The 25,993-nt window shown below is 38.1% G+C and overlaps 2 protein-coding genes across 3 annotated transcripts in view; one reads left to right on the top strand and one right to left on the bottom strand.

The window, feature by feature from the left end:
- The window catches only part of LOC134794360 (early growth response protein 2-like), a 98,434-nt gene extending 89,417 nt beyond the window's left edge, over positions 1-9,017 (top strand). The window contains exons 1-2 of one of the 2 annotated variants that reach the window (XM_063766158.1): positions 3,336-3,795; positions 5,632-9,017. In XM_063766158.1, coding sequence (XP_063622228.1) covers positions 3,600-3,795; positions 5,632-6,521 — 1,086 coding nt within the window. In that variant the 5' untranslated portion in view covers positions 3,336-3,599 and the 3' untranslated portion in view covers positions 6,522-9,017. Of the gene's footprint in view, positions 1-3,335; positions 3,796-5,631 lie in introns of those variants that run through there. The other variant, XM_063766157.1, reaches the window with a different exon arrangement.
- Positions 9,018-13,696: 4,679 nt separating this feature from the next.
- On the bottom strand, positions 13,697-25,377 carry LOC134794361 (protein TAPT1 homolog). Its single transcript, XM_063766160.1, has 10 exons — positions 25,108-25,377; positions 24,756-25,020; positions 23,720-24,033; positions 23,224-23,321; positions 22,526-22,764; positions 20,221-20,409; positions 18,239-18,388; positions 17,436-17,559; positions 16,608-16,754; positions 13,697-14,583 (listed from the first exon to the last, which is right to left on the bottom strand). The coding sequence occupies exons 1-10, from the start codon at positions 25,235-25,237 to the stop codon at positions 14,446-14,448; spliced, it is 1,794 nt and encodes a 597-aa protein (XP_063622230.1). The 5' UTR covers positions 25,238-25,377; the 3' UTR covers positions 13,697-14,445.
- Between the last annotated feature and the right edge of the window lie 616 nt (positions 25,378-25,993).

Below are 25,993 nucleotides of genomic sequence, written 5' to 3' on the forward strand. Positions count from 1 at the left end.
TTTTTATGGCACCTTCTCGACATCTGTTATATATTCGGGTGCCGAAGGTGGACGGTAACTAATTAATTAATTAATACACATCACTACACTTGAATATATTTTATTTCATTTACAGAGGAATTCATTCCCAGCAAGCTGGAAATCCTTTATTATAAGAATAGAATAAGAATAAGAATGATGTATTGCAGTACTGTGTATATTTGTGGATGGTAATCATGATACAATTAGTTTCAACAGTTACCCATTTCGGGTATGCAATACTTAAATAACTTATGAACTAAACTTAAATAACATTGCAAAGATAATTACATACCAATTAATGCTCAAAATATTCTTTCAGACTATAAAATGTTTTATCTAATAGCCAGTTTTTCAACCTTACCCTGAATCGGTTGTCTTCAAGTGCCTTAATATCAGCTGGAAGGTGATTAAATACTCGAATAGCTGTTACAAAAGTGCTCTTTTTGTATATAGACGTGTTTGTTTTTGGTAGTATAATGTTATATTTATATTGAGTCCTAGCATTGCACTTAGTTGAAGAGTGAGCTGTAAAATAATTAGACTGTTTTTTTACAAATAAGCATACTTCTAGGATGTAGATTCCGGTCAGTGTAAGGAAGCGTTTCTCTCGGAAAACGTCTCGAAGTGAGTCTCTAAAATTCATGCGATATATTATTTTTAGGCATCTTTTTTGCAGGATGAATGTTTTATTCACATCCACAGAATTACCCCAGAAAATAACTCCGTAGGTTAATAGAGGATACACGTTTCCATAGTAGGCACTAATTACTATATTTTCAGAGCAATTTTCTGATAGTATGGATAGTGCGTAACAGTTTTTATATATTTTTTTGTTTATTTGTTCGATGTGAGCCTTCCAATTTAAATGAGAATCAACGTGTACACCTAGAAATTTTATACTGCTTACTTCCTCTATAGTGGTTCCTGATTCCGATATACTTAGACAGACAGGAGAGGTCCCATAGTTCCTAAACTGAATAAGCTTGGTTTTATTTAGGTTTAATTTAAGATTTAATTGGTTAAGCCAATTTATAATTTTCGTGAGAGCTACATTTATATCCCTTTAAAAAGTAATATTCGAACGATCACAAGAGAAAAATATGGTGGCGTCGTCGGCAAACAGAACACACAATTGGTCCGCTATAGTGGGAAAGTCATTTAAATAAATAAGGAATAAAAGCGGCCCAAGTACGCTTCCTTGCGGTACGCCAACAACTACTTCCTCATAACATGACAACAATTGCTCTATAGTTTTATTTTGCTTGTTGTATCTATCCAATTGTAGAGCCTGCTTTCTACCACACAAGTAACTCTGGAACAATTTTAGGGCATTTCCCCTAATGCCAATATGCTCTAGCTGTTGTAACATTATGTCATGTACAACACAATCGAACGCTTTTGACATATCAAGCCTTAAGGCAACGCAGGCGTTTCCAGAATTTATTTCTCCCATATATTTTTGAATATTGAAAAGATGGCTAATGTTGTTGATTTTCCTTTTTGAAAACCGAACTGTGATTGGTTTAATATATCATTCTTTAATAGGAACCGTGTCAGACGTTCATGTATGACCTTTTCAAATATCTTACTGAACGTTGGTAATAAAGCTATTGGCCTAAAGTTTCCCATTTCGGTTTTTGCGCCCTGCTTGTGCAATGGTTTTATAATAGCTTTTTTTAAGTCATCCGGGTAACATCCAGTTTCGAGCGTTAAGTTTATTATGTACACGAGAGGTTCAACTATATAATGTATACATGCTTTTACAATTTGTGTTGGTACTTCATCGTATCCTGAACTTTTTTTATTTTTTAAGCTATTTACATATATTTAAGCTATTTACATATATTACCTTCATTTGGTCCTATAAATGGGTATAATCGGAGTTGGCTCCATCTCAGGAGGTGTGGTGTGCATAAATTTGGGAGCTTTGGATTGACTAAACCACTCGATGTAGAACGAACCCAACATGAATTATCTACTACTACCATCAAGGTTATTGTGGATCAGACACTGGTGAAAAAAAAATCTGATTTACACGGTAATACCAAAAAAAAAAGAAATACAAAGTGACGGCCATTTTTTACCATCTTTAACTACGAATTCATATTAAAGTATCTTTCGGATCCTCAGATGACAATTTTTATCAGGATAAGATCAAATTTTCCGTCGGACGTACCGTATTTGGACTACAAGCAAAACAGAAAAGAGCAAAAAATTTTCCACCACTCCTGGAATGGATCAAACTCGGATTACACTAATTTAGAAACAAATTAAGGTATTAAGACGATTTCCAGCTTGCTGGGAATTAATTCCTGGAAAAATACTAATTTGACTGGCCTATTTGCTAACATTAAAATAATGTTCCTATTCAACCTATAAGTCGAACGATTTGATAACTTAAGTTAATTTTTTTTTTTAATCAGAGTAGATACCTATTACTATGTTAATAACATGGATTTACCGGTATGTAGCGGAAATGCTTCGTAGAGGCAAAACGACAACGCGTCGTGATTAGCGCTGAATGAGTTAATAAAAATACAAAAATCACTAATATGTCTATAAGATTTTAGGAGTTCCCTCGATTCCTCATGGATCCCATCATCAGTACTAGGTTTTGACAAAAACGGCACCAATCCGATTCCGATCAAAATCGATTGAAAAATTACAGTTCTGAGGTAACAAACATAAAAAGAAAAAAAAAACATACAACCGAATTGAGAACAATTTTGAATTTTGAATTCGGTTAAAAAAGGAGGAAATTCTTACTAATACCTATAAAATCGAGTCGGAAGATAAGATTAGATTGTTACTCGTACTTACCTCTACTTTTAAGACTGATTTGTACTGTGTTGTTTACTGAGGTGTGCAACAAACTTATTTTGTTGAATACTTATAAAATTCAATTTTATAACTTACATTTAATAACGAACAATTAATAGCAGGTGCCTACATTAGTCATTCTTTTCAAGAAATGATTCACGCAACAAAGTGAGTTTGCCTTCCTAAGTAGAGCCACTAGGTAGAGTCATGTTTTAAAGGATCTCAGAAAAAGAAAATATTTTTTTATTTTATAAGGTTATTAAAATATTGTGATGTTATTAAACCAGGTAAATACTACTTGTTGTCACAACGCTTCTATTTAAAAGTAAAAAAATATATTTACATAAATCGTGCCCATAAAACTACATATCGATACAGCTCTATCGAACGGGCCAAGTCAAAGTTGAATGAAGTTGCGGTCCTCGGAAGCATACGCGACGGAATCGGAGGCTGCTCGGCTCGTGCCTCGCGGCGGCGACAGCGAGCGCGGCGGGCGGCGGGCGGGCGCCCGGGGTGGCGCGGGCGGTGGGCGGGCCGGGCGGTGACGTCAGCGCCGGGGGGGCGCAGCGCCGCGCGATTGGCGGAGCGGCGCGCGCCGCTACCGAATATGGGACCGCTTCTCCATTGATAAAACTGCGACGCGGGGTCGCGCGGAGCCAGTCCCCTTCGCACAGGCCGCGCGAGAGGCCGTTTTCACGCTGGCGTTGTTCGTAATTCCGCTCGGCCAGTGGGCCGAGGAGCAGGTGGTGCCCGACGGCATGGGCACGGACGCGGAGCCCCCGATCGGGGCGCACCTACTGTCCCTTGCCGACATGGGCCTGGGGTTCGACTGCCCCATCAAGCCGGCGCCTGCGCCCGCGCTGGGCCACATGCCGGCGGACCTCAACACGCCGGTGTCCACATCGGACCTGCCGGCGTTCTTCCCGAGTCTACTGGAGCCCCCGCCGATATCAGGTGCGACCCTGGTCACTCGTATGCGCCGGGAACGTAGGCGGCCCGCGCCCCCGCACCCGATAACGTTGTAAATAAACAATGCGATTTCTTCCCGTTGCGTGTCCTTCGCTGTCCTTCACCTTCATTGAGCCGTAATATTGCCTCGTTTATAAATTAATTCACGCGTTGTTACAAAGTTTAGTGTTTTAATGTTAGTGTGAAATGGAAAGTCCTATCCCGTGGCCGGTCGGATCGATGCGCGACGTTGAATGAAACTCGAGTTTGTGAATCTTCTGCTCTCTGACTTCCTCCCTTCATAAATTCCTGAATGTGTATCTTCGTATAATCATTTGTGATGAAATGTGTATTTTGTGGCAGTGTTTATAGTGAAAATCACTATTCATGGTGAAACTTAAGACCCTATTGGGCAACCGGGTGAATATGCAAAGATTTTTTCTGATTTAGACTTCAACGCGTTTTCAAAACCGCTTTCACATATTTCCTCATTCAGATTTTCCTTGCGTCAAAACTTAACTTAGATAACATTCTTAAATGATGTTTTGAATACTACTCTTTTAAAGTTTATATTTTTAATACACTGACTTATACCGAACTGAAAACAATTTTTAATCATTTTTACAATTTTGAAGATTTATAATTATTTAATCATAAATGTAAGCATGATTTCAGTTCAATTTGGCCTACGAATCCGAATAACGTTCTAAATGCAAGATTAGCATTTGAAAGTGCCTAATAACGTTTTAAACTAAAACAAAATATCCGTTAAATTAAAACTTAGGTACCTATTCATGTTCAATCATTAGTAATGTATAATGTGATAGTGGCACAAATACCGTAGCAGCAACTCTGTTTGCCGTTTAAGAATTTCCGATTAGGATGTGAAATCTGACAGATGGGTGCGTACTTGCGTAGCCCGTTGGCCGGGCGACGCGACGGGCGCGCTGGACGTCGCCGTCGTCGCCGATACCGATGCGCGCAGATACGCAGCATCCTGCGGGTTATCACTTATCAGCTCTTCCGTTCGCAATCCCAGTAAATAAGTTGAAAAAGAACAAATGGGCTAGTTTTGATGGTAAAAACATGCTTTTAGTGTATTTAGTGACAGCTTGATTATCAAATGATTTTATTTTTTGAACTTGCTAATAGGCTATGCATATTATGGCATATAGGTACCTACAAGGTGTAAAAATGTGTTTAAGATCGATCATGAAATAGTTTCATTAAAAGGAAGTACCCGAAATTAACCGAAAAACAACATGTTTTTCTTCCAAATGGTTTTGTTTGAAATAACAAAAGTAGTTTAAACTAAGCCATTAGTGTAAATACCTAATGTTTCCCGACGGAATAGTCATCTGGGTATATTAATAAAGGCTTAATTAATTAAAACATGGGTTATATGAAAATAGTAATGCAAAAATAATTTTAATACATCAATACTTTCAAGTAGGCTGATATAAATAAATAAGGTAGGTACCTAGGTGTAGTCGTAAAATCCGTGAGGAAAAATAATAAAAGTGTAACATGAAATAAACGAAGTAAAAAAAGATGATCAGAAGGTATGAATGCTACGTACTCGTAAATTTGAGTTCTCGTTCTGTCTTTACAATTGAGTAAAGGTAGAGGTCCTTTTAGTAAATTTGATTTTATACGTAAACGTTTGTTTTAACTTGATCCGACCGTATCGTGTATACATTTTATAGGTATATGGTGCGTTATTTTAGAACAAAGTTAAAATAATTTAATTGCATTTTGAAAATTATCTCAGATTGTTCTGACAAAAGCAGACTACTCTCGACTGAAGTGTGTCAATAACAGTGCATTGTTTGCTTGTTGCAGGTAGCCTACCAGGCGATGAGTTGTCACTGGGTTGTTCCCCGCGACGCCACAAGCACGAGGCGTCGCTGTCGCCCGGCGCGCGCGCCGAGGACGCCAGCAACGCGTCCAGCGCCAGCGCCTCGCTGTACGGGCCCGCGCAGCCGCCCGCCGGCAAGCACGCGCCGTCGCCGCCGCTGCAGTGGCTGCTGCCGCCCGGCCCCGGCCCGGGCGACAAGTACTACCAGGAGTACGAGGAGCGCATCGACCTCCTCCCGCCGCCCGAGTGCCAGCCCTCCTACTGCGCGCCGCCGCAGCCCTCCTGCCCCGTGCCGTGCGAGTACCGCGCGCCGCCGCAGCACTGGGAGCAGGAGTACCAGCCCGCGCCGCAGCCCGCGCCCGGCCCCTCCGGCCTGCCCAAGCGCGAGCCCTACCCGGCGCCGCCCTCCGACCGGCCCGTGCAGCTCGCCGAGTACAACCCCTCCACGAGCAAGGGCCACGAGATCCTGTCGCAGGTGTACCAGCAGAGCGCGCAGCCGCTGCGGCTGGTCGCGGTCAAGCCGCGCAAGTACCCCAACCGGCCGAGCAAGACACCGGTGCACGAGCGGCCGTACGCCTGCCCCGTGGACGGCTGCGACCGCCGCTTCTCGCGGTCCGACGAGCTGACGAGGCACATCAGGATCCACACGGGCCAGAAGCCGTTCCAGTGCCGTATCTGCATGCGCTCGTTCAGCCGGTCGGACCACCTGACGACGCACGTTCGCACGCACACGGGCGAGAAGCCCTTCGCCTGCGACGTCTGCGGGCGCAAGTTCGCGCGCTCGGACGAGAAGAAGCGACACGCCAAGGTGCACCTGAAGCAGCGGCTGAAGCGCGAGCGCGGCGGCGCGCACGACCACCCGCCGCACCTCTAGCAGGCGGCACCCGGCTCCGCGTCCCCACATTCCAGTGACAGTGAGCCCTCCACCTCCGACTCGGTGGACAACTGAACTTTTACTTTCACGTTGAAGTTATGAAATAATTTCATCGCCTAGCCGTAAGAATTGTCTTTAACGAAGCTTTATTAACTCTACATATGTAAATTCATTGAAATTTATATATCTTTTTATACATATTTGTAATTAATATGATAGGAGATGATCAGCTCGATGTATTTATTTTTAATTTAGATAGGCTAATTGAATGAAATCGACTGGGAACAAGGTACGAAGCGATGTGGCCTAAAGTGTCCTAGTAGCGCTTCTCGCAACCGATGGGTACTCGGACTCGCCCTCGCGAGCCTGAAACATATCTTCTGTCAACCGACAAGTTTGTAGCTTAACTAAAGTTGTCTCTTGCAGTGCATTGCATGCTAGTCGATGCACGCGTCAAAACTATAGCATGAGAAAGTGATACGTAATGAGCCTATATCCACAGGTACGACCAAGGTTAGAAAAAGTTTACCTACTAGCCTCACACAAGTAAATATTATAAAATTGACAAAATTCCATTACAGGTTTAAATTGTCTTAAAATTAAGATAGGAGTAATGTTATGTGTCAAAGAAATGAGGTGGTGAACCTTCTCTGACCGCGACTACCTAACTTAAGTATTGTATGTTTAATATTCTTGTACTTGACGAAACTAACGTGAAACTGTGCCATTAATTTAACTTTACAACGTGCCACTGCACTTATTGTTTAATACTAAGTGTAACACGACTGCTGAATACGTGATAAATATTTTATTTTATATTTTCTAGTCGAAGATATGGTAGAATGTCGTCTACAATATCTTACGCTGTTTTTACATATATGTATATTTGGTACCTTTTTCTATTTCTCGCGGTGCACTAGAGAGCTGCTGTCGAGTCTTCTCTTGCTCAAAGATTTTTTTTAACAACATTTGCTCAATCCGCTTCCTCTGCAGGTAACAGACCTTTTCGACTAACCACCCTATTAACTTACTATTCTTTCTTCTGCACTTCACCTGTTCAATCTCGCTATATTGTCTTACGGATTTCGCTAAACATTTTTGGTATTTTCAGTGTTTTCCCAGTGGCATATATGTTTTTAATGTTCGTATTATAGACTAATCTAGTGAAGAGGATAGTGTTAGCGTTTAAATTATGATCTCTTAATCAATATTAATTAATTTCAAATACAGCGAGTGCTCCTTATTTATAATACTCATAAGTTTTTGTATAGTTAACATACGGTGTAGATAGGTAATTTGTACAATGTAGGCTTCAGTAACTGTGATTATGTTGATTGTTGCGAACAGTTTCTTCCGTGCAATATGACATCTGCAGTTCGATTTTCGAGTCATAGCTGTAACTGCATTATTAGATTTCCTTTATAGTACAAAATTAAGCACAAATAGCCTTTAGAAATCGTTTAACGTGAGAACGAGAGTTTATGAAATTGCCTTCAATACCATATACTGTTAAAAATCACTAGTTATCATAAAGTCATAATTGTTGTATTAGTCATCGCGCGTCTATTAGACTAAAAAGAACATAACTCAAGGTAGTGCAATTATACTGAATATAAAGCCGTACACGTCACCACAGTGATAGGTACCTAATAGAAAACAGGGTGGAATTCAGTGATCAGTCTGTATGAATTTAGGAGAACTGACAATAATATTACTAATTCTTGAGCATAAACAGTTTTGAAAAGCGAATAAATTTGATTTCCACGCAAAAGTAAAGATAGTCCCGAATTGCCAAGTACTCCATTGTCAACCGCAGACGCGAGCGGTGTTCACAATATACAAGAGAGGTGTTCGAGTTATATCTAACGTTTTTACTGTTGTAGGCGAGACGACGTCTCCGATAGAGAAGGCTAGAGTAGATAGGTTTTAATAAAGTGTAATCTGTTAGTGAAATGAGTGACAATTGAAACGGAGAAGACTAAATTCATACACGTTTTACGTAATGTTGCATCGCGTTAAAGTTATTCATATACGGTGTTTGTATGAAATAAGAGTTGCTTGGGCCGCGGGTCGCTGGGAAGAGCCAGTGACGTAACGCGCACTCGGAGCACTGGATGACTATGTCCTACCTACATGTTGCTATTGCTACCTACCGAACCAACTCTAAGTGAATTATGACTACATTGTGGTGTTCACTCGAACCACCGAGTTCACCAGAATGAGAACGAATTCTTTACGAATTTTGTGTACCTATGTTTATAATTTAAGCTATCTTATATATGTATTTCACCGGTGTGAAAGTTGTTGATGTTCTAAGATAGTTTTAAGTATGTAGGTATTGTTAAATCTCACTAATTTTTACTAAATTCTATTTAATATATTTGTAAATACACTCTGACTAAATTTGAATTTAATGTGTATATAAGAGAAAAAGAAATTTTTTATTTAATATGAATTCACCTAAGGTGATAAAATACAAATTGTTGAAAACTTGAACTTGGATTTTAATGATTTTATTCCAAATCCCCAAATGAAAAAGAAAAACAGAAAAGAATATATTTTTAAAATTAATCTTAGTCTATACTAAATAATAACGATTATACTATGCATATTATTATGCTATTAATGCTGGGAATAATTTATCAGTCATTAAAAACCGGGCAAGTGCGAGTCGGACTCGCGCACGAAGGGTTCCGTACCATAATGCAAAAACAAAACGAAAAAAAAAGCAAAAAAAACGGTCACCCATCCAAGTACTGACCACTCCCGACGTTGCTTAACTTTGGTGAAAAATCACGTTTGCTGTATGGGAGCCCCATTTAAATATTTATTTTATTCTGTTTTTAGTATTTGTTGTTATAGCGGCAACAGAAATACATCATCTGTGAAAATTTCAACTGTCTAGCTATCACGGTTCGTGAGATACAGCCTGGTGACAGACGGACGGACGGACGGACAGCGAAGTCTTAGTAATAGGGTCCCGTTTTACCCTTTGGGTACGGAACCCTAAAAAAAATAGTGTATGAAGTTGGAGCAAGAGTTAAAAATCGGACACTATTTATTTAAAGTAAATTCTTTATTAAAATCACACACTTGGCACAGAAGGTGGGATGTTAGTTAAATTTAGCAACAACAGAATATTGGCACACTTCAATGAGTGTCCGTATTTTTAACATTTGTAACAAAAATCTAACTCGTGGAAACTCACTAAATTGCCGTGCTATATTTACCTAACCTACTTGTAATAAGTATGACAGATGTATGGATGGAAAAGGGTAAGTATCTCAAATGACTTGAGTAAAATATGCAAGATCACAGGAGGCAATTTAAATGTTTTTTTTTTTGACCGATAAAGTACTGCCATACGTACATTTAAAAGAGTAAAAATTATATTCTATTCTAGTATTCTATTCCATAAAAATATAACATTAAAATTGAATCGTAATTGTAGTAAATTAGGTAAAATAAGGGTTCTTATTTATTTTGATCGAGCATTCCTATGTCGACATATAAAAATTATAAAAAAATGGATGATGATGACATTGATGACTATTCACATTTTTGCACACCTCTCTACATAATAAACCATAAACAAGGTAGACAGCGACATCTACCATCAGCAACGCGCCGTAGTGACTCAGCGAGGGAGCTTAAAACTAGCTACACGCTATAGCGAATGCGATGTGGTCCAGTTCGGTGTGTAACAGTGCGGACGAAACTCGGCAGATGGCGCGCGCTTCTAATTCTTTTTTTCAGATTCTTCTTTTTGATTCTTCTTTTCAGAGGCTCTTTTGTTTCCAAACTTTTATTTCACTTTTCACTTTCACTTTTGGCAACTGTCAAAGGTTTGCATAGATGGCGCCATCATAGCTTGCCCCTTTTTCTATGAGATTTGGCTTAACACATTCAATACCACTAAGTGCTACGGGTTACGCTCGTAGCGCGTAGCCACGGTTTCGTCGTATGTAGCGCGTAGTCGCTACGAACAGTGTACCCGACAGTCGGGTTCTTGGTGTTGAATGTGTTAAAGGGCTGGCATCCAGGGTATTACAGGGTAGACCCTATACATCTCTAAGGATAATTTGATAAACTATATAATCTTATAGTTCTGACACCTAGTAGACATTTACACCTCTAAATATTATAGATTTTTTTGTGTTTTGTATCTGTATTTTTTATGTAATTCGACATTAAGAGACCATATACATCTCTAAGTAATTGTAATACTTACGTTAGTTTGAATTGTTAGTTGTATTTTATAAAATTGTTGATGTAGGTATTGTTCTGAATAAATGTTGATGTTTGATGTTTGATTAAAAAACAAAAATTTGACACAATTCTAGGGATTGACAGGGCAAGCTATGATGGCGCCATCTGCTAAAAACTTCGACCGGCAACCCCATTCAGATCATTTTAAATATGACCCACTTTTCAGTTTCCAAATGAGTAGTCATCTTGTCAGTGTAAGTAAATTGGATGATAACGTAATATTATTGTGGCATGTGAATAATCTGACGATAGGGCCGAAAATGGTGGCAACGGAAACTGCATCATAAAACACGCAACCTCATCTCATTGCTCGTTCTTGTCGTTCTTTATTTTCATCCATTGCCAGTGGTCGGATTCATTCCCTCGAACTAATAATAAATAATACCGTGTAAGTATAAGTAAGTATGCTGTACTGTGCTTACTTTAGTTTGGAAAATACTGAATTTAATTAGTCATAGAATAATACACACGTGCGAAAAAGAGATAAATACTTATGTTATTCGGAAAAATGCTCTTTTAGAGCATATTAATTGTCCTAAGAGTAGTAGTATAGTTCCTTATTTATTTTTCTGATATTGCGTTTTCCTTTTTACATCAAACAACCGATCCCGCAGTCAAACAATGAATGTTTTATATTCAAGAATCGCAGGTATTTATCTTCCACAATTTTATTATTAATTAATTATTACACTTTGGTTACAGGAAAAACAAGTCATTAATAAACAAATTATAATAATTTATTTCATAGAAAAACTCCACTTCAACAAAATCATACTATGTATATAACTATACCTATTCTGTATACACTTAGGTTTAGAGTAGACGCATCCTCCACTACATTGTCCGAATAGATACAGTGTTACACTGACTGATGAAGTATAATGGACAAAATTTTAATAAATAAATCGTAAAAATAATGTCTTATTTACAAAATAAGCTTTTCCTTGAAGACTGAAGACAGGAACATGTCATATTTATTCAGCTTAAAAATATCACCAATGAATGCGATTTGAAATATGTGGTGCCACAGGAATGATACAATTACGTAAACTCTAAATCATAATTAGATTCCAAAAAAGGTAAGAAAATGTTGCCACTTCAATGATTTGTTTGTAAAATAGTAAATTCCTTTTTATACATAAATACGCTAAGATAATATTATTGATAATTTATTTATTGGTAATTTTACTCCTACGATTTAAAAATGTACTTTTATTTACTTAAATACAAGACGCGCTAGTAAAAAGTGGCAACATCGTCTTTTTTTATTGGAATCTAATTATGATTTAGAGTATAATGACCATAAAGTCAAAGTCAAACCATAATTAGGAACAAACCAAACAAACAATCATTATTCATTAGGAATTAGGAAACGACTTTTTTCTAAGCACCCAAGTGACATCAGTCTTAAATTTTAAGCTAAATTAAATACCTACTACTGTAAGTAGTTCATATGCTATATACCTCATATAAGTCAAATATACAAAACATATACAAACATAATAATACATATATGCAACTCTTTTAGTCCGATACTGTAATCTTACAGGCACTAATTTACGCAAGTTTTTTTCTATATTTTTTTATCCTAAAATGACATGTGGATTGCCAAAATAGGACCAACCGCTATGTCATTTCAGTACAAAGTACAATTTAATTTTGTACTGACTGACGACAGCAATGTGTTTATTTTATATTATTATTAAAAGTGTTGGTAAATTAAGAATTAATATTTCTACCTGTTCATTTACCACATTGTTTGGGTACTTTCAAACAAAACATTATACATAGTTTGTCATGTTTCTCAGTAGCTATATAAGTCAAAATATATCAATTTACTTATTTATTTTACTCATACTTAAAACAGTTAAAACCCGCAGAATATCATTCCGTCAAAAATGGACCAAAGTAGAAATAGAAAATGTCAGGGTGAGGAAAATATATAACCCTACAGAATGTAAATCCTAATAGGTAAGTATGTGTGCTTACGTAAAATAAAATCTGATTATAGAATCTATTGTGATATAATAAATTAATTTCTCTGAAGTGTGTTAAGAATAATAATTAATAACTTCTTAAACCGTATCACGTAGGTATAGAGCACAAGTGTTAGACTAGACCGATCGGATTAAACATAAATAAGTTATTATAGTACCTAGTTTTAATAAATCTCTTTAGACTTGACATGCACAAAGATAATGCAGTAAAATCTAGTCATCCCTGACACTTGCCGCAAAAAAGGTATTGAGGTTAAGTGCCGCAAAATGTCACGTAGACAATGTCCTGTCGATGAATGTCCCGTAGAAACCGTCTTAGTCGAAAGAGATCCACTAAAGCCTTAAGCCAGGCTTATACGAGCGGAATACCTGGCTAAATGCACTGCTGGAATTCTGGCATCATAATACCTATGCTATACGAGTGATGCTACGGGTGACCAGAGGGCTGGTTACTTCCTTGCCCAGCGGATTGGCATCGCCATTCAGCGTGGCAATGCCACCAGCCTTCTGGGCACCCTACCATCCGGCGCCGAGCTAGCTCCCATTTTTTACTTGTAAATATGTGTATATAGTTATTAGAGTTTAATTTTAATGTTTAGTTTAAGTATTTATTTTGTTAATACTGTTTTGCTTTCAATAAAATTTTATTTATTAAAAATAAAAAAAATAGTTTGTATTTTTATTTTTGTATGTTTCAAAGCTTTTATGAGTCATGTTACTTGATTTAAATAAATATATACAATTTCATAGAGTCAGACCGTGAAAAGTCTGCAGCGATTTTGATAGCCCACGCAGTGCAAGTGTTATTTTAAACGTCAAACTTCTATGCAATTATAACGTATAAATAACACTTACACTGCGTGGGCTATCAAATCCGCTGCAGACTTTTCTTGGTGCGACTCTACCACGTTTCCTTCAAAACTTCTTCGGTGATTTTTTCCCCGGAACATGGGAAGTCCGTGGCGCAACGGCCGGTTTTAAAGAAAACTCAGGATCAGTTGTACCAACCATAATTGACGGATTGAACAACAGTGGACAATAACATTTCCCATACAATAAAAATTAGTTAACGCTTTAACGGTGACAGGCGGTTTGGTGCATCTGCGACCCTCAAACATTTTTCGTACCTATCTATCGACTTGGGAACATATATAAAACTTTGAATATCTATTCAGGTTTTTGTAAGTTCATAAAAAACGGTACCTACAACTATGTCAGATAGTACAGTAAAAAACTATGTCAGATTAATATGTTTTGCAATATGAATATTATTCTAAGATTCTTTTCTCTAGAATTTAATTTCTTACTATGTTCTGAATTGCAATGGATTTTCATTATTTTGATTTTTGTAATTAATTTTGACAATTACCGGTGGTGTAATGTTAATATAAATGTATTTGCATGCATTGTACTATGCTTTTATCTGCAAATAAACGATTGATTGATTCAGAATTCCACAGCCGAATTTAGCAAGTCATTCCGGCATCCAAAAGGATACTGATAGACTCGAGCAGAACATCGAGCATTTGCAATTTTAAGCAGATTCGGCTATCGTTCTACGAAAGCTTGTACATTCTTCTGTTCGAGAGATGCTCATCACAAGTGAACGCTCAAGTCTATCATCACCCAAAAACAAAGGAAGCTGATATATGATACCGCTATGCGGGCTCGTCGTCGTCGACGGTGGCGAGGTTGGGCTCGGACTCGGAGCGGCGCGGCGCGCGCTCGGCGTCCGGCGCGCGCGCGTGCGCGGCCGGCGCCGCCGCCACGTCCGGCGCCGAGCGGCTCATGTCGCCCTGGCACACACAATCTTATTATCTTACAGAAAGAAATGTAAATTCTGTGAAATAAATCGTGCTTCTTGCAGCAATGTAGTATTTAACTATAGCGATAGCGGTACAGCCTGAAATTCGGGAATCAGCTGCAAATGGTGTTAAAGGTCATGAAAATCGGCACGATTAATCTTTAGGCCATTTGAATCAATTTGACCCGTAGCACCAAAAAAAAAACAAACGGAAAGGAGTTATGACGTCATCTTTTTTTGTATGGAAATAAAAAAAAAATTGTTCAGAAACCTATCGTGTGTGATATTAAATGAAAGGGCATTTTGGGCCGATTCTAAAAATATATCACATTATTATATTTCCGTCACTTGCATTCAATTAAAATAAAAATAATTTTCAAAACATACGAAGTTTGGGCTCCTCCAGATACGAAACCGTTGCATTATTTTTTGTAAAATATACCTCAAGTAATACCCAATATCCTCATATCTAACCCTAAGAAATTAATTACGAAAATATTTAGTTTTAGTATTTTTATTTTATCTTTTATTATTACAAATTGTGACCTATCAATCTATCAATGAAACGGCCTCCTTGCCTAGTCGATAGTGACCCTGCCTATGAAGCAGGAGGTCCCAGGTTCGATCCTGGTAAAGACATTTATTTGTGTGTTCATCATCATCATCGATATATGTAATATACATATATACAAGCCCTGGTAAGGGCATTTATTTGTGTGATGATGATGATGAACATTCAAATAAATGCCCTTACCAGGATTCGAACCTGGGACCTCCTGCTTCATAGGCAGGGTCACTATCGGAGGCCGTTTCATTGATAGATTGATAGATCACAATTTGTAATAATAAAAAATTTAAAAAAAATACTAAAGCTAAATATTTTCAAAATTAATTTCTTGGGGTTAGATATGAGGATATTGGGTATTACTTGAGGTATATTTTACAAAAAATAATTCAACTGTTTCGTATCTGGAGGAGCCCAAACTTGGTATGTTTTAACAATTATTTTTATATTAATTGAATGCAAGTGACGGAAATATAATAATGTGATATATTTTTAGAACCGGCTCAAAATGCCCTATCATTTAATACCACACACGATTGGTTTCTGAACAAATTTGTTTTATTTTCCATACAAAAAAAGATGACGTCATAACTCCTTTCCGTTTGTTTTTTTTTATGGTGCTACGGGTCAAATTGATTCAAATGGCCTAAAGATTAATCGTGACGATTTTCATACCTTTAACACCATTTGCAGCTGATTTTGGTCAACCGCTAGTACTACTACTGAAATATATGTCTCTGTACTGCGCCATGTGGTCACTGGATTGTCAATAACCAACTATTATGACATTTCCAATATAAGTATACTTTCTAATAAAAACATACAACCACTTTTTTTTTTATATCGTAGATCAGCCAACGGTGGCCTTAACCCTTTGAATGCCACCCTAATTATACATAACTAGCTGTCGTAAACCTTATTGGAATGCATGAAGGTAAATGTTACACGGTATTCGTGCGCGTGTGGCCATCTTTGAAAGTCAAAGGGTTAACCATTGGGACGCCCTGGACGGTAATTATTTGAGATGCTCTTGTCTTTTGTGCTAAGTGCTATTTAAGCTAAAAAAACTGCTACGGTTGTAGTGCGAGGTCCCTGAAAGAGCAAGGCCATGGGCGACTGCTACTCGCCACCCCCTAATGCCGCCTCTGTCAAATGTAAGAAATGCAAATACAGCCTGGCAAAAAAGAGTAGAAATTAAAAAGTGGCAACACTGTAGTGTCGCCCCGTTCTCTTATATAAATTGATTTGAAGGGGACGACACTACAGTGTTGCCACTTTTTAATGTCTACCCTTTTTTGCCAGGCTGTACGCGAATATTATGTGTCATTGTCGACACGGCCATCCTGCAAATAACACGCCCTTGTGTGTTCCTCCTGCCTTTCTTACTTTAAATTGTAGTATACAAACAGATAGTATTTGGCAAAATATTGTAGAAGAAAGCGAGTTCTCACCAAGTCGGCGTCGAGTAAGTCCGCGGGTTCCTGCTTAGGCTGCGGACTCATCTTGTCGTTGAGGTAGCACACGCCGTTGATGTCGATGGCGCTGTTTGAGAAGATGGCCGCTGCGCCCACTGATACGTCCACGAGCGCCTCTGTCTTCTAAATTAATAATATAATGTTATACCTAGAAACTGGAGTTTTCGCGTCATTTCATTGCTAACTATAGATATCCGAAACGTCTCTGGTTGTAATAAGACTAAATATTTTAGAACAGTTTTTATTCTACATATAAACAATAATGCTTCACAAAAGTGTAAATAAGTGTAAACAAGACCAAGTGCGGGTAGTTAGAAACATGGTCTAATAAAACATGGTCTTCTATTCCCAGAGTGACACAGGCCTACGTCACAATAACATGGCCGCTATATATAGCGCTATCGCATATTATCATATAGCGCTGTCGCATGATGACGTAGGCTTGTGTCAGTTAGGTGACCCAGAAAAGACGGGAATAGAGTACCAGGCGGAGTATATTATTATACCATGGTTAGAAATACTCGAGCAGCTAGATGTTGATGTCAACTTTAGTCAGTGTTCTCCGAGACGACGTAGACAATGCCGTCCTCGAAACGTCGGTGGTAATTTTAAAACTCAATAATACGCGATTATGTCCCGTTTTCGTTAAAAATAGGTATAATGAGTAAAAATTGTGAAATTTTAAATCAGTGTAAATAAACCGATTGAGTAAATCGAGATACAATTTGATGATTTTATAAAGTGGACATAGAAATACTTATATTATGTATAGAAAAAGAAATTGATTGAATGACTTAAACTCACAATAACTTCCTCAGGTTCCTCGAACTTTAGCTGAACAGTCTTCTTCGCGGGCGGCACTTCTTTCTCGGGCGTTTTAAAATTATACGAGCAGGGGGTTTCTTTCGGAATGAAGTCTTTTGGTTCCCTGGAACAAATTAAATAATGTAAGCGACGTTTCTAATTATCCTAACTTACAAACTTTAGATGACGCTTGTAATATTTGTAGGATGGGTTCAGTCGTTAAGCCGCAGAATAGTCCCACTACGGCGCAAGATAAAACAATAAACTGTATTCATCCTTACTTGTCCTATCATGTAAACTTGTAAACAAACACTGTTCGAAGACATTCTCACACTTTTCTCTGGAATTACACAATAATCATCAATTGAAATGTTGTTGTATACTTAAAGAAACTCACAAAGTATTGAAATCAATAAGAAAAATAATCAATAAGATTTTCATCAATAATCTCAGTAGGTAACGAACGGATCACCTCAAAAACATCTGACATTACGATGTCTAGATTGTCTATGAATCGTATTGTTGGAATGACACTTTGACGTTACGTTTGTTTACATGATAAGACACGTAAGGTTGAATACACTTTACTTGTATTTTTTTTTCATTATTTATTAACACAAAATATTTATATACATTCAAAGAATCATTCATTCATTAATTCCCTCTTCTATGAAAAAACAAAAAACTAACTTGGTTTGCTTAAGTTTGTAGCGTGAACATGTGTTTCCTGAGCTATAAAATTTGTATAAAATAAACACTTTCTAAAGTACCTAAAGCTTACACAAACAATCAAATATACGAACTTTTTAGGCGTCGTATGATGGCTGTCGTTTTTATCGGTCTGGTGCTGCGAGATCAAATCACACGCTTTCCCCAAAATGACGATGGACACAAGCACCCTGATCGATATCAGGGACAAATACGCTATTATTATCAAGAACACCGCTGCAAATCTGTAATAAAAAAGAATAGTAAGAAAGTAATAAAACAAAACGCATAAATATGAAAAGTATTAGGTAAACAAGACACTTATATCGGTGCTGTAAAAATGTTTTCCATGGGATAATATCCTTCACAAATGTGGGTCATAAAACAAGTCTACATGTTCTATCTTCGATCTGTAATTTAACTTTCGGGTATTATTTCCGTCTTATGATTATACTTTGTACTTTATTTTCCAGCCAAAATTTGTTGACGATCGATACAAGATAATAATACCCATTAGGTGTGATAGGTAATTAAAGGATGATGAAGCCTATCTATTGACTTCTATACGCCACTATGTTTCTGCCTGCTTAGATTTAATACAGCGTGAATGTATCCTCCGCTCCGTGCCACCAGGTCCAAGTGGTCGCTGAACGCGTATTTCTCTCGCGTCGCGTCTAGTGATGTGCCGTTCCCGAGAAAATTCCCTTGGTGGGATTATTCCGGGAAACGTTCCCGGGAAATATTCCCATATGAAGGGAAAGTAGGGGAATTTTGAAATTGCGCATAGATATACTATTTTATTATCAGAAATTCAGTCAACACTTAGCATCTTAAACTTTATTTAAAAACATTATAAACTGTACCTATCTCATCCGCCTACGTAAATTCCCTATACTCCCGGGAAATTCCCATTCTTCCTGGGAATTTTCCCATAGTTGCTGGGAATGATTCCCCGGCCAAAATTTTTGTTTTAACAATAATACGTCATTATTCAACAAAATCGATACAAATCAACACAGTTTAATCAGGGTCAAAATAAGAATAGTGGAGGTTTTAAGAGTAAGCTTTTTACCAAGAAACTCTTCTACATACGAGTGTTAAGGACGGGTTCTTGTGAATGTTTTTGCATTACATTATCAAAATATCCAATAAAAAAAACTGTAGCCATAATTTTTAGGAGAATTTTTTTTTTTGTATCTATGTATGGAGAAAATTTCGAAATGGTCTGACTTCGTCCAGATTTCGCATTCAGGTACATAGGGTGCTTAAAGTGATGTCATATTTTTTTGAAACATCCAAAGTGGCGAATGTGGTAAGCAAATCCACTTTCCAAGTTTTTTTTTGGGAAGCCACTTTGGGAAGGTATTTGTAATATGGGCCTTGTTGCCTGAATTAAATTTCTAAATAAAAATTTTTAACTTACGGTTTTTGGCTACTTTATTTTACTAAACGCAGTTACTTAATTAAAATTGTAATACACTTAATGTATGTTTCAATATTCCCCTGTTTGGGGAATATTCCCGGGAACACCGGGAAATTTCCCAGGAATTTCCTATGTGGGAATAATCCTTGTTCCCGGGGAATTCCCACGGCACATCACTAGTCGCGTCAGCTAATACCATGGACTCACCCGTCAACTTTAACAGCGTGAACCAGCACTCTAGTAATGACGACGCCGAGCGGCAGCGGGATGAAGCCCATCCTCCGCGCCACCAGGTCCGAGTGGTCGCTGAACGCGTATTTCTTTCGCGTCGGAGTCAGCTAATACCATGGACTCACCCGTCAACTTTAACAGCGTGAACCAGCACTCTAGTAATGACGACGCCGAGCGGCAGCGGGATGAAGCCCATCCTCCGCGCCACCAGGTCCGAGTGGTCGCTGAACGCGTATTTCTCTCGCGTCGGAGTCAGCTAATACCATGGACTCACCCGTCAACTTTAACAGCGTGAACCAGCACTCTAGTAATGACGACGCCGAGCGGCAGCGGGATGAAGCCCATCCTCCGCGCCACCAGGTCCGAGTGGTCGCTGAACGCGTATTTCTCTCGCGTCGGAGTCAGCTAATACCATGGACTCACCCGTCAACTTTAACAGCGTGAACCAGCACTCTAGTAATGACGACGCCGAGCGGCAGCGGGATGAAGCCCATCCTCCGCGCCACCAGGTCCGAGTGGTCGCTGAACGCGTATTTCTGTCGCGTCTGCGCTACGTCGTACGCCAAACTGACCGTGTATTCGCGGTACACGCCGAATGGGATCTCGTTAAACCTGGATAATGACAAAGTTTTTGTCTGATGAAAAATGATTGTCTGATAGTTGGCCAAAATTTCATTTGACCGGACCCGGTGTTTACAACTCATAAAGTTTTCTAAATTTTTTCAACAAGCATGCTGTAGATGCCGGTAGGTTAGGTTAGAGTAGATTTGTAACCCTTCTAAAACTCCGAAAGTTTTTGAAAAAGAAATAAATGCATTCAGTCAATGAAACAACGGACAATAAATGTTTCGAGTTTGCCGTATATCATAACGGTATTTTGAAACTAAAATAAAATCCATAAAGACAGACTATTCTGCTTAAACAAACCAGTTCTATTAATATGTACCGTTTTTAATAAAAAAATTAGTACCATATTGAGTTGAAAAAGCTGACTCCTAATTGCATTCTTATGGCAGTAACGCCTTAGTAACAATCGACAACAATTTATCTTTTTTCTTAAAAAAAGTAAACACTAGGTATATTAACTTGAGTTACTGACGAGCTTGGTACGTAATGTCAAGGTCCATTAGTCACAGATTGTGACTATAAAAAAATATTTCCCAGATAATACAACAGACATAAATAAATAATAAATAAATAAATATTAAATAAATATTAGGGGACATCTTACACAGATCAAACCTAGCCCCAAACTAAGCAAAGCTTGTACTATGGGTACTAGGCGACGATATACATACTTGTATAGATAAATACATACTTATATACATAGAAAACAACCATGACTCAGGAACAAATATTAGTGTTCATCACACAAATAAATGCCCTTACTGGGATTCGAACCCAGGACCATCGGCTTAGCAGACAGGGTCACTATCCACTAGACCAGACCGGTCGTCTTAGGTCGACATGATACCAGAACTCAACGAGAGATGAACTTAGACAAAACAAAAGTCATGACAAACGTCGCAGAAACCATGAGCGTAAACACTGTAATTACTGTGGGCCAAGTTGTAGTTGAAAAAGTCAGTAAGTATGTGTATCTGGGACAGGAGATTGTCATGGGTAAGGAAAACCAGGACAATGAGATAGCGTGACGGCAGAGACTAGCATGGGCAGCGTACTCCAACTTAAAATTCGCCTTTGAAATGAACCTCACAGCACTACAAAAGGCTCGCATATTTGACCAGTGTGTCCTACCAGTACTTACGTACGGAGCGGAAACTTGGATCTTTACAAAAGAAATCTTGCACAGATTACAAGTAACCCAAAGAGCGATGGAAAGAAGAATCGTAGGAATTTCACTTAGGGACAGGAAAACAAACAAGTGGCTTCGGGAACATACCAAAGTCACTGATGTCACCAGACGAATGGTGAAACTGAAGTGGGAGTGGGCTGGACATGTCGCCCGGAAAGACGGCTCGTGGTGTAAGAGGCTGGTAGAGTGGAGACCCTGGGGAGAGTCACGCCCAGTATGAAAGATGCGTTGGTATGACGATATCAAAAGAACAGCTGGATTAAAATGGGTACAAAGGGCACAAAATAGATCAGAATGGCAAAAATTGAAGAAGGCCTACATCTCAAAGATTGAAAAGGGCTAAAAAGAAAGAAGAATACAACAGAGTGAAACTTATCCAATAGAAAAATGACAATCAATAGTGCAAAGTCCGACTACGCTACGTTTGTACGGACTGGGCAGTAACAATGCATCGATACACATTCCATAGGAGCGCCATAATACTTGACACTTCGCATGGAAACATAGCGTGACGAATTCTATTTTTGCTAGTTATTTGCCCCGTTTTAATAAAGGCAACTTGCGTGTTTTTGCAAGATGGCGGAGGCAGAGGAGACGCCCTTACACATCCTCGCAGAGTGCCCTTGCCTAATGCGCACTCGTGACTTAATCCTGGACAGACACATATTGCGCCCGGAGGAGTTCAAGTCTCTCGAGATCAAAAAGATCCTGCAGATGTTTGAAGTTGCAGGTTTGGATCGAGAGTTGTAGTAGGTGGCGATCACAATAGATCAGGGATGGTCGCAGTGATACATAGGGTGTGGAGCCTTATATAGCCTAACAAGAAGAAGAAGAAGAAGACCGGCATATCTATATCATTTAGGCATAATATCTGCTGTTTTCCAAAAAAATACCCCTTTATCATAAATTTACCTAGTAATGAAGGCATGCTTGACCCAGTCAATGATGACCTCAAAGGTGAGTACAAGCACACAGTCCGGCGCGAGTATCCAGAAGCGCTCCTCCCGCCACGTGTACTCCTTCATGGTCTGCAGCACCACGATGAAGAGTAGCACTGACAGGTGCAGCCGCTCTCTCACGTCGCTGCATGATACTTGGAACAGGTTGTTCTTGTCGAATTTCTTAAATACGCTGCCTTTCAGTTCGACGAACTGCAAAATCAAATGATTTTTATTCTAATGATTGGTAGCTGGGCAAAATGGGTACAAAGGGCACAAAATAGAACAGAATGGCAAAAATTTAAGGAGGACTACATCTCAAAGATTGAAAAGGGCTAAAAAGAAGAAAAAGCATATTTCTAATACAGTGTTCTAAGAATATCTGATGGCTCTTGCTTTTCAAACAGACTTTTGCAACATTTTTTTGCAACACAACAGATTTTATTGTTTGTATTACTTAGTATGGAACATGCTAATAGTACTTAATCATTTTATTCAACAACAGTAAATTGGAAACCATTCACTATAACTCACTGTACACCAGCAATAAATATTATCATTATCACACTACTGCACCTGTTATCATTGTATTTTGAACCTTGCGACTAATTTTATAAGGATGATAATCAGCATGCTGCTCGACAGCTGTTAAAAACCAGTTTAGGTACTTACGTTATTAGTCATCATAATGATGAGGAGGCTTTTATTGTTAGAGTTGAATGCTACATTCAGTGTTGTCGCTTGAAACAACACCAATAAGCTGTGGAGGACTGAAAATGTATTTAAGGAATTTTTTTAATAGACTAAGTATAAAAGTTTTTAAATTTTTCCAATATTATGTTTTTTAACTACACAGTTTGGTTACCGAACTATTTAAACTATCCTTGGAGTACTTTTCCCACATCTCCAAGTGTTACAAATAATTATAGATTCTGAAGTTCCTTTGCAAGGATTTACAAATGCTTAGTAAAAAAACCATCCAAGTGTGAGTCGGACTTTGGAGAAAAATGGCTAAAAACCACAGACAAACGGACGGACAGTGGATTCTTAGTAATAGGCTTCCGTTTTTACCCTTTGAGTACAGAACCCTAAAAATAAAAATGAAAGCCAACCCAGTAATGAGACCATGTTTGGTCTTCAAACTTATGTTAGTATTTAAAAAGGATACACACATAAATCATGGCAAACAATAAATGAGGAATAACCCCCAAATGCTCCCTTCTCCTGTCTCTAGGTTCCGTGGCTGTCCAGAACAGAGCATCTATTGTATCCTGTCCAAATGCTGAAAATAACCGGTCTCCAACCTCCAGCATATTGAAAAATATATACAACTTCATCACACTTTGACTTTTTACTAAATGATACATCATATTTGTATCAATATAACACATTAAAATACTGCAGATTAGTAGGATGAAGCCTTTTAGTACATCACATGTCTCTGCAGGCTTTAAGATGCTCTTCCATGGGTGAGGATGGATTCTGAAAGGAGGAAAAAATGAGTAAGCTTGCTAGTAGTAAATAGTCTTACTGCAAATATTTGTCTCCAATGTCTTTGAGTCTTGGATGTTATCTGTATTTAACCCCTCTATTCCAAGCATTCAAAATTTGTAGAGAAACAACCTTGAAGTTTAAAATTTTGATTAATTTTTCTGATCCGATATTATGTCAGTGGGAAGGAAGGGATTAAACAACTAAAATTTATTTACATTTAATACTAAAGAGTATATGGCTTATTTTTATTACTATTAGAAGTATTAGAACAAATTAAATTACTTTAATGGGGATGGGGTCGAAAAGTGCTCGAGTGGAGACCATGGACTAGCAAGCGCAGCGTAGGACGTCCACCCACAAGATGGACAGACGATCTTGTTAAGGTCGCCGGAAGACGCTGGATGCAAGGGGGAGGCCTATGTTCAGCAGTGGATGTCTTATGGCTGAGATGATAATGATGATGATGAAATTACTATCAGAAAATATTTTAATTTGTTTTTTATCAATTAGAAACACTACTATATAAATTATAAACTGAAATAAATGTCATATATAAGAAAAAGTGACAGCCTGCCTCCAGCCTGCCAGCCTGGGGCACTGGAGGCCTTGGTCACTTTTTCTTAGTATATGACATTTATTTCAGTTTATTATTTTTATTAGTTTGGAATTTGTTTGATTTATGTAAGATCCTGCAATGTTTTTAAACTTACCCAAAACATTTTCTAAACAATCGGCTAAAGAATGACCAAAAAGCCATAATAAATCTTAATGGAAGAAAAGTGTACACAAACAGTAGGGAATCTGCACATTGGAAGAAACCATAAGCCATGAACTTCTCTAGTTCCTGAGGGATTTTTATAAACGAGTAGACTTTCTCGCGCCGCGCAGAAAACCGCTCCTCGTCATGCTCCAGCATATAGCCCCTCGTCAACTCAACGTGTAGAAAAGCAAATAAAGAAGCTGATTTGCGTCCATCTGTAAAAACCGGTTTAATTCTGTAAAAATACATAAACACATCCTTATATCTCATGGTAAAGATGAAGGAATAGTCGAAGTTCATACCTTTGCTCTTTACTTCTTTCGCGCCTTTAGCTTCAAAGTTATTATCACTAGTAAATTGTTGAACATTGGACACAGGTTTAAAACGTAACTTTTTAGTTAGTCCCTCCGATTCTTCACTTTTCACGACCATGGTGAAATCGAACTTTAGTATCTAATAAACATAAACACATTTGTCAGAACAGAAACACAAACGATAATCTTGTAGTATTGTGAATTTTATAAATACAAATAGTAAATGATACAAGATCGTCGGTGACAGACAATGACAGAATGTGACACTCGGCACAGTGGGGCTACCGCGAATACCGAAAATCGTCAATTGCGGGCAATTCTGGGGCCCTACCATGAAAATCGAACGATAGAGCGCCTGGACATAAAACCGGTAAATTAATAATTTACTTAAAACTGAGTTAGATATACTTAAATAATTAGTTTTACGTACTTATAACGTACAATGATACTAAAAACCTTCGTAGAATAAGTTTTAATACCAATTTAACATTTTTTGCTGTTTTTCGAATATAATTTTAATAGATGAAGCAGTAGTGTCAAGACTGTCAATGTCAAATACTTTGTTTACTGTCTTATGGCTGTCTTGATGTCGCCGATGTTTGTCTGTTGTACCACATATTTTAATATTATAAAATTTGTATTTACATTGAAAAGGTAAGAAAATCTTTCTTGTCTTTAAAAAAATACTTACTAAGCAGAAGAAATTACGCTTTATAATTGAAGTACTTGACGACTTTTTGAAACTATATATCACAATGTACCTACTTTTGATTATTTTAGTTGCTTTTATCAAGAAAATTATACGAACCAAACATATAAATTACTTCCTAGTACCCGATGACTTTCGAAACTACATAGTTTCGTTGCATACTTT

The sequence above is a fragment of the Cydia splendana genome, chromosome 10 (assembly GCF_910591565.1).
Source record: "Cydia splendana chromosome 10, ilCydSple1.2, whole genome shotgun sequence".
Taxonomy (NCBI): Eukaryota; Metazoa; Arthropoda; class Insecta; order Lepidoptera; family Tortricidae; genus Cydia; species Cydia splendana.